Here is a 13,050-nt window from a genome sequence, read left to right as displayed (position 1 = left end):
AAATAGCGGTGAATTTCCTCGTGTTTAGTGTAGGACGGTTCTATGCGATCCCTCCTATACATCCACTTGTGAGAGCAGCAGTCATCACTATAGCGTGCGTTTGCACCAGTCCTATATTTGTGTAAGAGATGCCGGAACTTTGCATACGTTTAGGCCGCAGTTCTGTTGGTACCCCCATGGCAAACTTATGTCAAGTGCGAGGTCCTCATTACCTTCCACTTAAAAGTGTCTCTGAGAGCAGAAGAAGACTATCGGACAGGACTGGTGATGTGTAGATCCGGCTAACTTCTGTGCTGGTCTGCCTAACCCACAGTGGCGCACACGTTGGCCTCGGATCGCCACGGACGCATTCGCAGTTTGCAAAGAAGCGCAGATGCAGCTGCTTTGCATGTGAGGCACCAAATGTACAGAATTCAAACCGCAGCCTCTTGAGTCCAACTGGAGGTTGTGATCTCCACGTAATGTTTCTAGAGCTGGGCAGGTTTTGGCTCAAGAGCCAGAAGCAGATTGTCTGCGACCCTTGGTCTTCGGAGCTCCTGAGACGTTACTTGTTAATTGCTTCTGCCATATTATTTATTTTTAGGTTATTTTTAGCTCATGAGTGTGCACTTGAGCTATATCCAGCCACTAACCAATTGCAGCTATTGATAAAATTATATATCTATTACATAATGGGCTTGAATTCTGTGTAGCAGTTGTGCACTAGAGATGAGGAGAGGCGCCGCCTCTCCTCCCTCAGAGCTCTAAGTGCTGCTAGATAGACCTAAGGCCCAGCCTACCTCACTCGCCCGGCCCGCAGTCCACCCACGAGCCAGCAATGCACCCGCCTGCAGTCCGCTAACAAGACACGTCTAAGCAGGCGGGTGCTTTGCTGGCTTGTGGATGGACAGCCCCAGTTCCACGCCCCTGTCAATCCATCTGCACAGAGAGCCTGCCTCCGCTTCCTGCCTCCTCAATTATAGCTGCTCCTGTAAATCGTCCACTGAGCCTGTCCCACCTCCCTAACTCCTCCAACACCTTTCCAACCAAGAACACCAACAGGAATGTGAGACGCGCACACACGTGATGCACGCCCCTGTGGTAACGCACACATGTCATCCCTCCAGACGATGGTGCAGTCTACTGGCCCCACCACCCTATGCAGCCGTAGTGAAGAAAGTAAATGCAGGGGGGAGAGGAGGAGGGGGACAGAAAGATGGAGGGGGAGAGGAGAAGGAAACCAATAATTAGGTAAGGAAAGCAAAGAATCAGTAGTAACAAGGGGAAAGGGGGGATAGTGGGAAGAATTAGGGGCGGCAGGGAGAATGAGGAGAGAAAGATGGGAAGGTGCATTAGAGAGAGGGAAGTTCCCTGCACTACAGCAACCCAGATAATGTCAGGTCCAAATTATTAGTATATATTAAGGTATGAATATCAGTTGGAACTGATGTTAAAGAACAAGAAAACCTACTGCATTTTGTAGTGGAGACGTGCGCTTCGCTTCTCCAGACATACAAATCCACCCAAATTTTGTGAATCCGGACAGAGCCGTGTCTCTGTTCTGTTCTTGCTTTGGTTCGAAAATCACATTTTCATTGCAAATTTCAGCTTTTGGATTGCAAAAATTTGACATGAATTTTAGCTTTTTTTTAATTTTAAACCCAGATCCAAAACGAAAACAGGAAGATGGATCCAGATCCAAAACCAAAACACGGGGGTCAGCGCACATCTCTAGCATATAGATATTTCAAATACCAGGCGTTATAATCCATGGGCTTGTCTTGCATTTTCCTAGGTAACAGAAATGTTTTGTACACACTACAAATGGGTGGATCAGTTAGGTATTGCCAACAATCCGTTAACACATTAATCTGTACACCCTATAAAAGCTAATGTATATTCCATAGACAAAAATCCTTACGGTTTCACATGTCCCATTAAGGCTTCTTAGACATGATCTGAAATTTCACAAAACCAACTGAATTTCTGCCACTTAAACTTAAAAAAAGCAATGAAATTCCGATCATTAAGGCCTTAACCGGGCCACCTGCAGGGGTGAAGGACAACAAAATGGTACACTAGCGCTCTTGGTGGAGGGGACAGCACACAGGAGGTGTTTTGGGGGTGCAAAGGGAGAGACGGCTGAGGGGGCAGGCTCCAGGCATGTGGGGCAGTGCACAGGGGCAGCATCGGTGGACAGAAAGGCTCACTGGCGCTGATGGTCCCAGCCCTGAATTGCTTCTTAAGACTCCTACACACGGATCGATGTGCTCACGATGCAATATCGTGAACGATTTCTCTTGTACACTCCCCGACACTCCAGGACACGATATAGTAAACAGCACATTTTGACTTAAGAACTATCGTGCAAAATCTAAAGATGGCTGACTGCGTACACAGATCAGTGGGATCCGTGATGCAGGCATCTGTGTAAAATAAATGATTCGGAGATGCACGCATGGATCAATGCGACCCGTGTGGCTTGTATCTGAAACTAAAACAAATGAATAATACACAGATGCATGTCTGTGTTAAAAATAAATAAATAAATTAAAGCAAGTGCAATTTAAAAAAAATAAAATAAAGCACAACCAGCCCCGGGATTTTCAGAGCCAGTCCTGGTTGCCAAAATACAGGGGACAAAAGACGTAGTGGTCCCTTGTATTTGGCGCAACCAGCACTGGACACAGCTGAGCTGGTCCTGGTTTTGTAATTACACTGGACAAAAAGTGTGGGGGTCCTCTGTATTAACCATAACCAGCACCGGACCCTTTCTAGAAGGGGGCTAATGCCACAGCCAGAGGAGCCCTTTCACCAGGTCCATAAAGGGGTGCCCCTCTCCAGGTCACCCCAGGCCTGATAGGCCGGAGCTATCCCCGACACCCTTGGCCGGTGGGTGCCGGGATGATTGTGTATAAATGTGTTGCATATGAAAGTTAAAACATCGTCTTTTGCAGTAGAACTACAGGTACCAGCAAGCCTCCCAAGCATGCTGGTACTTGGAGAACCACAAGTACCGGCAAGCGGGGGGATTTAAGGGCCCGCTGGTACCTGTAGTACCCCTGTAAAAGAAATATTAAAATAAAAACCAGAACACTGATTGTTTTAATATATTATTTTCCTGCACTTTCACCCGGGGGGCGGCAGTCTTTAAGCTCTTTTACATGGCTGCCGCCTCCCCCAAGACTTGCACGGTGTCTTCACCTGGAGTGCGCCACCCATCCATGACTTCCATGGCATCTTCTTTCTTCAGTAGCTCTTCACTGCTGCCTCCCCGCTGTCGGACTACCATGCCCCTGCCTCGCGCTGGCTTATATAAGCCAGTGGGGCGATGATGTCGTGAGCCGTGAATGGCTCGCGGCGGCCATCTTTAGATTTCAAAATTGACGGAGGCGCCATTTTTGAAATTGGCACATAAGTAACCTTAAGTTACTTTTGCAGTTCTCACCATTGAAGTCAATGGTGGGAACCGTTCATTGGCTGAGAGACGGAAGGCTCGCCTCTCTCAGCCAATGAGCGCTCCGCATCGGGATTTCTATAGTGAAATCCCGCTGCGGAGCCATCATTCGTACTGTCCTTAGAGGGCAGTACTAAGTTTGTGGGTCCGCGTAACTTTTTTTTTTTGCCAAACCTGGGGATGCTACATGGAACGAAGAGGACTTGATCCGCACATAGGAGGAGTTGAGTATGGACTTTTTGTTACAGGTACCCTATGGATTCTACTGGACAAATGGACACGATGGCTTCAGGGATACTAGGTGAGTATGTGAGAGACTGTGTGTGCATGTATGTTATAATAACATTTTACTTTCAACTGTGTGTGTGTCCTGTTTTTATTTTAATATTTAATTTGCTGTGGAACTACAGGTACCAGCAGGCCAGCAATGCCCCGGATGCTGGTACTTGTGGTTCTCCAAGTATCAGCATGCGGGGGAGGCTTGCTAGGTCCTGTAGTCCCACAGCAAAAGACAATATTTTTACTTTCACTAAATGCACCACACTATACACAATCAACCCACCACACACTGGCCAGGGGTGCCGGGGGATAGCCCTGGGCTATCAGCTTGAGCCTGCGGTGGCCCTGGAGTGGGAGACCCCTTTATTGGGGGGACCCCAGCTCCCCAGGGATACCTAGCCTGGGCAGACTAGCAGTCAGGGGTGATGCTTTGGTTGGGGGACCCGGTGAAATGACTCCTCTGGCTGTGGCATAGCCCCCTGCTAGAAAGGGTCTGGTGCTGGTTCTGGTAAATACAGGGGAACCCTACGCATTTTTTCCCCTGTATTTCCAGAACCAGCTCAGAGCCCAGTGCTGGTTGCGCTGAATACAGGGGACCTCTACGTCATTTGTACTCTGTGTTTTGGCAAACAGGACTGGTTCTGAATAGCCCGATGCTGGTTGTGCTTAATACAGGGGACCCCTACGTCGTTTGTCCCTTGTATTTAGCACAACAGGGGCTGGTTGTTCTTTTGGGGGTCGGTTTACACAGGTTTTAATTTTTTTTTTTTAAACACAGAAGCACAGACTGATCTTACTGATCCTGTCCGTGCTTCTGTTTGCCACTAATGCCCGCTACCTTTCCCGGGTCCCGGCCACAGCTAACGCCCGCATCCTCCACCCGCAAAAGACAGCCATCCTTATGCACCCAAGTGAAGCCACTTTGAGTACACACCCCTGCTGGAGGCGCACCTACTGAGGCTGCGCAACAAGTTGAAACTCCCTATCTGTATAATGGCGCTTGTGAGGTAATAGTTTCAATACTGTAACTTTCTAATTTACCTGAACCCCAAAAGCACGTACCCTGGAACAATAGCTACCTAATATAACAAACCTCAAGTCTAAATTCGCCCTCTACCCCTGGCTTATTCCTTCCCAAAATCCCCCATAAAGAACAGCACAAAAGTGGTCCTAACTGAGAGTGTCAGAAAAAGAGTGACAGTAGGAACATTAGATTACTCCCAAATACTAATTTTTTAATGTTTTGCCCTGAAATTTGGCATGCAGCCCCGAGCGACAGTTCTACCCATCCATGCCAAATTTCAGCTCCGTACCTCTAATAGCTTTTGAGGGAGAATTCAATTTGTTCGTATTCATCCTTAATATAAGGGCACGACTGTGCCCATATAATAATGCATGTACGTAAGCTACAATGTAAGTTTGGTTTTTGCTTGTGTATAGCAGAATCATGACCATGTTTGGATGAGAAGCTCACTGAGATTCCAAACCAAAGAAGCTGAAATGTTGCAGCACAATTATCCAGCATGTAATGTGTTTCCATTTGCTGATGTATAGTAATAACGATCACACAGTGCCGTGTCTGTGTTGTGCAGGTGAGTCCATCGCAGGAGCACCAGGAAGTCATCGCTTTCCTGCAGAGACTGCTGGCCCCGAACCTGGAGGCGTACAGCTCCGCAGCCTCATTCATCCACAATTTTACTGGTCCTGTATCACAGAAGGACTTCACCCAGAGTCTGCACAAATACCTGCTGGCCAGGACTGAGAGGAACGTCGCTGTGTATTGTGAGTCTCATCACCAGTCCCTGCTGCTGCTAGGCCATTCTCTATCTGCTAATAATCTACGTTATTATAACATAATCAGACACTGCTGATTTTCCTGCTTGTATGAAAGTACCACAGTCGCCTATTTGTAAACTGTATTTTTTATTTTATTTGCAGAACTCCCTAGTAGCCTTCCCTACTCTCTCCCTGTTTACCTAACAGATCAGGAAAACTTCCACCATCAATAGTGTTACTGCACCTGTTTTACTATTTTTCTTAAAAAAAAGAAAATAAGTCATTTTTTCTTCTCCCCACTAGGAGGCGCTGTGACTCAAGTAAATCATTTAATAATTATAAAAAGAAAAAGCTAAAAACTGTTTTTCCTTTTGCCGTTCTTCTAAGCGGCTAATATTGATCTTCCATGGTTTTATACCACTACGACGGTGCGTAGATGTTAATTCTGGTGTAGGTCGCAGATTGTAATTGGAAGGCGTTGGTCCCCTAAGGATGCACCATGTTTAGGGCGAACGTTAGCTTGGAATATTTTCCTGTTTAAGTTGTCCTGACTGTCTGTATTCTGTTCCTGCCGCTAGCGGTGGAATTGCGCTGGATAACATATGGCTTCTGCTCTACCCCCAGTGTTAATTTATTAAGAAGCACTGTAAAGCGAAACTGTATAATATGGGGCTAAGGTCTGTCTCGTCTCTGCCATGTGCAGTGGTCTGCACTAGTTCATTTTAATCTGACAGAAACCCCTGACTGCATGGTAATATTTATTACTACTGCCCGGGTGCTTGCCAGCTGTGGGGTATACTGGACTGACCATGTACTGGATGTGAGCGTCACATATTTGTACGGCAGTTACAGTATCTCTGAGCGGCCTCTGGGTGAGAACTTCCCAGCTTTGCCTACACACTGTTCCCAACCTGTGCTCTGCAATAAACTGCTTCACAGCTTGGGGATGTGTTTACCATGCAGTGGATCTCTGGGGGTGCAGTATTAGAAGAAAACACTAGGGGGCAGTGTTGCAGCAAGTTTGCAAGAGCTGCAGAACAGATTAGCAGAAAGCCCTCCCTGGCCATTCCTCTGTGCGTCCTCACAGCGGCTTTCTCCTCAGTTGTCTTTATATTGATATAGATCTGTAACTTGTCAGTTGGTTTTGTTTTTCTACCACTTCAGGTCCCACATGTGTCCTTACATTATTTGTAAAAGGTCCTGGAGTGAACTGTAGGCTGCCTTGCAGACATCTTGCCTTAGAGGCAATTAAGTATTGTTGTGGCGCTGTATTTGTCTGCAGTGAGGTTCCTCTGTGCTAGGGTCACCGTTAGCCTTTTGGAGCGGTTCTCCTGTGGTGTCCGCAGGTTATACTCCCTGACAATCCCGTCCATGCCAGCCATTACAAGGGTCACTAGATGGGTAGAGACTGCACCAAAGGCTAATACCGCGCACGCGAATGCAAATAAGGACACTGCAGATTCATATTCTTGTAGCTGGCAGAAACTGCTGTAACAAGCCGACTGGTTGCGCCCGGGTAGCCGTCCCGTCCTTTGGTTCAGCAGCAGTTTATGCCGTAACGCCCCTATATCCTTAGTGCAAATCACGCGCCATGCCTGCAACAGCTATAGGCGGGAAAGGACGCTGGCAAAGAGGAGGAGCTCATATTTTTGCCACGAGGGCCGTAAGCAGGGTAGTGCGACCTGTGCCAGGGAACAGCAGGGGGCGCTGTGTCAATTTTCCTGTGTATTATCATTCTCACTTGTAGCTTCCACTTCTTCTATCCTCAGCATGACTGACACATGTTAAGATCCACAGGCGGTGCTAATTATTTCATTTGTGATACTTAGAAGAACACGCAGCATTAGTAATAATCTATTATATTACTGTTTCTATTGTGGTCATGGTGTGGGCTGGGGAGAGGGGTTTCCAGGCAACCAGAACCCCACCCCTCCCCTGCGTTTGCCTATGAAGCGGAATGGGGGGCACTGGGTCAGCGGGGGAGCCACAAGTCAGCACTGCAGGAGGTGACCCAGGATCTGCATATGCATATACCCTGGACACCTCTGATTGGCTGGTGGCGGAGAAGGGGGTGGAGACAACAACTCACTTAACTAGAATGTTTCCCTTCAGCCTTCTTACTTCGCTTTGTATTTTTAAGAGTTTTTTTCTGGTTAAAATCCTGTCCTCCAATTTACATGGTAGATGGCAAATGCTGTTCCCTTTTTTGATCGTTTATGTACCTGGCGGCCTCTCTGCATCGGTAGGACTGTGCAGAGAGATTTGGCGTGCAATGCTAATTGTAGCTCTGGCTTCCTGCCAGTTCTGTTACAGGGAGGGGAGGGGGATGCGGGGGCTCGGACGTCCGCATTATCACGCTGGTCGTGTAAAAGTCTGTTGTAATGTCTTCTCCTAAGTTTATATAGGCTTCATTTATTCCACCAGAAGGCATCAGAAAAGCCAATCCTTTGCAAACGAATGCTAGAAACATAGATGTGCCCTGCTCCATCTTTGCCGATCATGCTACATGCGTGCGCACACAACGTGCCTTGCAATTACCCGCAGCAGCATACGCTACGGCACACACTGTGATCGCACCATGCATTCCTATAGCAGCGCGGGTGCGAAGTTAGTGCGCGTATCCGCTCGCGGGCACACTCCTCGTGCCATGCGTGGCGCAATTTGTTGCGTATGCAGGAAAGAAGTACCCGGACGCATCTGTACTACCTGTTTGTTTCCTTTCAGTGATCAATATTGATTTTTATCTGATGTAAGGGGAGGGGGGGGGGGATTATTTTCACGTAAAGGGCAACACTGACTATAATGACGAGTGTAATTTTGTGTGTTCTTCCCGCAGCTGAGAGCGCCACCTTGTGCCTGGCAAGAAACGCAGTGAAGACCTTTATAGACCTTGGGGTAAGTATCCGTGGGCCTCACCTGTTGCTGACATGTTTAACAATCGCCAATTCTCCTCCGTGTGCCGCACATTCCTGCCCCCGACTCAATGCCGTCTATGGGATCACACTCTTATTATACAGGGACTGGGGGGAGGGACATGTCAGTGGTTACAATTATTCATGTAGCATTACAAAGCTGTATAAAAGGTGCTTCTCTGCCAGGCTGTAACCCCTTGTTGACGTTGAGAATGGAGCACGTTTCACATAAAGTAACTCTCTGGCTTTCTTCTCTGAGAATTATCATCCTGCCCATTTGTAGCCGGAGAGTCCGACCTTTTCATGCTGCCGGTCTGTTCTTTGTAAATCCAATTCCTTTGAACAATGTTGCCCCCAGGATCACTGTCTGCCGGATTTTCTAAAGCCAAAAGGAAAACTCTTCTGCCGTGTTTTTCTTTTATTTCATCTAATGGCAGAAGGAAAACCTTTGTCTCTCTTTAACCCTGGTGAGCAGACGTGTAAGGCAGGCATGGGATGAGAACAGGGGGGCAGAAGGCAGTATAGGAAAGAGGCAATCTGTCTGCAGAACGGAAGAGGCGTCCCAGTGATACTCGCATGAAGATCTAACGGATCACACTGGGGTTCCGCAGAGTCTCCTATGAGCTGCCTGTTGTACTTTAATCCCCGGCCTCTTTACGGACGTCTTTTAAAACCCAAAAAGCCATGATTTTATCTTTTTGGTAAAATTGACGAAACTTGCTTCTCTCACGTGAGCGAAGATGTGTCGCAGTGGAGGGCCCTAAGCTTGTAGGCCCAGGGACCGGAGGGCCTTACCATAGAAAAAATATGACAGAGTAAAGAGGTCAATGCCCATGTAAGGTCCACACAGAATACACACAACGTTCATCTGCATAGAACCGACCCAGATGTATATTCTTATTCTGGCATGGATTTATTTCAGTCTCCTTAATCTCACTTGTTTCTGCTCCTCACTGCCTTCATGTTAAATAAGAGAAGGGTTTTTTTTTTTAAATGAATCAGTCTCTGATCGAAGCGTAACACGGTCCCTCCACCTTAGCCAGCACCTCTCTCTGTCCCTGCCACAAGTGGTCTTTAGGTGTAAAAGCCCCCCCCCCCCCCCCTTCCCATCAGAGACTTGCACTGCTGACCTGCATTCAGATCTGGGACCTCTACAGTGGGCAGTATTGTTAGGCAGGGCAGATTTAACCTGTCCTTGCAAGGGAGGTCCTGTGCATTGTATACGACTCCTGATTGGTCATCACTCCTGTCCAATCAGGCGTTGATGGTGCTGAGAGCTCTTCCTTGGTGGTCCTTTGCACTATTGCAGGGGTTGTATAAAATGGGTTCTCCCCTTTATTGCACATATGCAAAATAAAACCATTGCTCTCCGGGGAGTGGGTGCACTATGGACCGTGGGCCTTGGCCATTGTACCAGTTCTGCATCTGGCCAGACAATTTTAAAGTTTAGCAACTTCCCCTCTCTTGGTCACAGCCGATGGTTCAGCGCTGGGCAGTGAAGTGTATTTGCAGTGTACCATAGTAGTTTTATCAGGTGGCGGCATTTGTAATCTCTCCATCAGGGTGCCTGCCTCATGTCAAATGTGGCATTGTCTTCACAAGGTCGTAATGCGGTCAACCCGGTTTTCTCCTTTGCTATGCTGGCAGCATTTGTAGCTGGTGCACTCACCCCTCTACCCGAGAGTTACCGACGCGTTTCGTCTTAGTTTCCTTTTTTTCAAAGCCTAGTTATTCCTTCTGTTTACTTTTTTCCACTCCAGGAGTTTTCTCACAATGAATTGGGGATCACCGTTTCACCCTTTTATATTAAAAACAGATCTCTCTAGTAATTTTGCACAAATGTTTTCATAACTTTACATTGCTCAACATCATCTAATCGTCTTACATCATTTGTACACCTAGTATATTGAGAGCTCCTTTTGTTTTATGTATAATGTTATATAGACTCACATGTTAGCCTTACTTAGGTCTTGGGTGTCCATAAAGGTATATACACATAACACCACATTAATGTTCTTAATTAATGTTTCCTCTACTAATTTAAATGTAATTCCCATTCAGCTGTAGTATGTTTAACAATTTTGTACTGGTAAGTAACACACAGACAGAAGTTGCCTCATTACCCTTAATACTGGTAGTGGTAATGTGCTCAATATTCCAAAAACATATCAACATCACCGTGCGAAGATCGAAAGAATTGTATATAGGCCGACTCACCTGCGCACTGGTTCCCTGCGATCAGAATCCCGATGCAGGCATCCTGGCAGGGTTAGGATACAGACATCTGTCAGTAAGTATCCTAACCCCCATCCCCTAGTGCCTAACCCTCCTCCTAGTGCCTAACCCCTAACTCTTCCCCTAACCCCAGTACTTACCGTCGGGAAGCAGGCGCTGGGATTCTGACTGGTGTCGGGATTCCAGTGCCTGTATCCCGCCAGCCGGCATTTCAACTCGTCAACAGCAAAGCAGCACTGTAATAAGCACAGTAGCTGCTCGCATACACTGCGATTGTTTCAGTCTACAGCAGACTTTCCTCAGGGTTGTGGTTTTACCGTCTGATACAACACAAAGCTGCTCTCTGGCTATAGTTGAATCCAATGTGGGGAGTTCAGCAGATCTGTGTCACATCCAAGGGCAACAAGAATAAAGGCAGAGCTTTTCTCATCTGTAATATGTCATCTGCTTTTTTACTGAACAAGATTCTTACAGGGATCAATCTGCAAAATTGTCTTTACCACGTACGGGGCCGATCATGCCTCTAGGCATTAATGGAGAGCGGCATTCTGCCCGCAGTGCCAAGTGGCAGGGTCCCTTCAGGCGTAACTAGGGCCAATAGTGATCCAGATGGGTTTGTTCGGATGACAACTGCGCAACGTCGTCAGTATCGCAGCGTGTGGCCAGCAGCGATGTTACATTTTGTTGGCCTTTTAAGTGTTAATTTGTTGATTTTTTCCCATCGGGCAGAATTACAAACCAACATTTTCTCTCTTGAAGGTTTTTCAAGTTCATGAAGAAAACCGGAATACCCTATTGGACTTGAGCAGCACTTTCCTACCTCAAAGTAACCGACACAAACTGCTGGAGTTCATCATCAGTTTCATGGTTCTGTGAATGTGAGCTCTCCCGCTCGGTACTGCTAGGTCCGGCCGTGTTACGTCATGGCTGGAGCCATTGCTGGGAATTATGCACCCACAGACAAGTGCCTGCTACATGCCAACCTGAGCTTCCAGCACTGTGACCATCAAACGCATCTGGCGCCTCAATCCATACACTAATTGTAATATAATGACTATTTATACTTCATAGAGTCTACCAGGCAGGCGGGAAATCAAAAGTATTTTTCTGTACTATAAATTTCTATGGTATCTGGTCCATCTTGACCTGTTTTCAAATGCACCTGCAAAAATCCCAGTCTATGAATTGCAGATAATCTGCATTGACGTCACTTCTGCAAATGAATGTAATATATCTCAACACGGATCAGCTTGATCTTAAAAGCTTTTATTCATTGGCATTTTGTTCGCATTCGGCGGGTTTGGTTATGTAGTGAGGCCCTAAAATTTTGGCGCAAAGGGCTTAATGCACACCTGTCGTCTACAACATGGAGGCTGCCATTGTGTGGACTGTACCAATGTTCTGAGAGGTTTTCACATACGGAGTTCTTAGAAACTTGTGGCTGACTTGAAAGTGAAGCAGCCATTCCCCCCCCCCCCCCACGATATTTTTATTGATGCCTCAAGTTGTACAGGAAATGTGAAGCAGCCATTTTATAGACTGGACCAATATATCTTACCTAGGGGTCTATTTACTAAGCAGTGTTAGGAGACAGAGTGAAAAGTGATAAGAAAGTGATAAGGTGCCAGCCAATCAGCTGACACCAACTGTCATTTTTCAAACACAGCCTGTGAGATGACAGTTGGGAGCTGATTGGCTGGTACCTTATCACTTTCTTATCCCTTTTCACTCTGTCTCCTAACACTGCTTAGTAAATAGACCCCCTAATCTCTGTGACGTCATTAGTTGGTTGTGAATTTTTAGGGCGATATTTACTAAAGTGAGAAGTTTTTAGAAGTTGCCCATGGCAACCAATCAGATTCTAGCTGTTATCTTCTAGAAGGTGCTCGTTAAATGTTAAGTAGAATCTGATTGGTTGCTATGGGCAACATCTCCCCTTCTAAAAACCTCTCCCCTTAGTAAATATCCCTCCTTAGGTTCCTTTCTCATCTATATTGGTCCAGCCCACAAAATCGCTGCTTACACTATGCGAGTCTGCTATTTAGAAATGATATACCTGGTTTTAAGGCTGGTACTGCCTTGATCACAGATAGGCTGGTAGAGTTTCTGTGTCCATTGACCACTTCACCTGTACTAGATCAAAGGGATGTATAACGGGGTTCAGACAAAAAGACGTCAAGTTTATTAGACTGCAAAAAAATTACTGTTCTACTGTTCATCAAAGTCTGTGGGGCTGATGAAATATTTAGCTACTTCCCAGTTCATGTGTATCGCACGGCTGGGATTTATGTGTCGTACACCAGTGTATCGGTCTCCTGTAATGTAATCTGGCTTTTCTAGTCAAATTACGGCAACCTTTTTTTTTTTTTTTCTATTGTTCTGTTTTAAGTCTTTTTGCCATAAATACTAGGT

The 13,050-nt window shown here is 46.5% G+C and overlaps 1 protein-coding gene across 1 annotated transcript in view; it reads left to right on the top strand.

Moving 5' to 3' along the window:
- GPAM (glycerol-3-phosphate acyltransferase, mitochondrial) overlaps nt 1-12,197 on the top strand; it is a 54,461-nt gene extending 42,264 nt beyond the window's left edge. The window contains exons 19-21 of the mRNA XM_088464445.1: nt 5,308-5,497; nt 8,328-8,386; nt 11,398-12,197. Coding sequence (XP_088320571.1) covers nt 5,308-5,497; nt 8,328-8,386; nt 11,398-11,514 — 366 coding nt within the window. The 3' untranslated portion in view covers nt 11,515-12,197. The remainder of the gene's footprint in view (nt 1-5,307; nt 5,498-8,327; nt 8,387-11,397) is intronic.
- The last annotated feature ends 853 nt before the right edge of the window (nt 12,198-13,050 follow it).

Source organism: Taudactylus pleione, unplaced genomic scaffold (assembly GCF_031769625.1).
Source record: "Taudactylus pleione unplaced genomic scaffold, aTauple2 ptg000008l, whole genome shotgun sequence".
NCBI classification, from domain to species: Eukaryota; Metazoa; Chordata; class Amphibia; order Anura; family Myobatrachidae; genus Taudactylus; species Taudactylus pleione.
The sequence above is the reverse complement of the archived record's forward strand: the minus strand, read 5'-3'. Positions and strand labels throughout refer to the sequence as shown.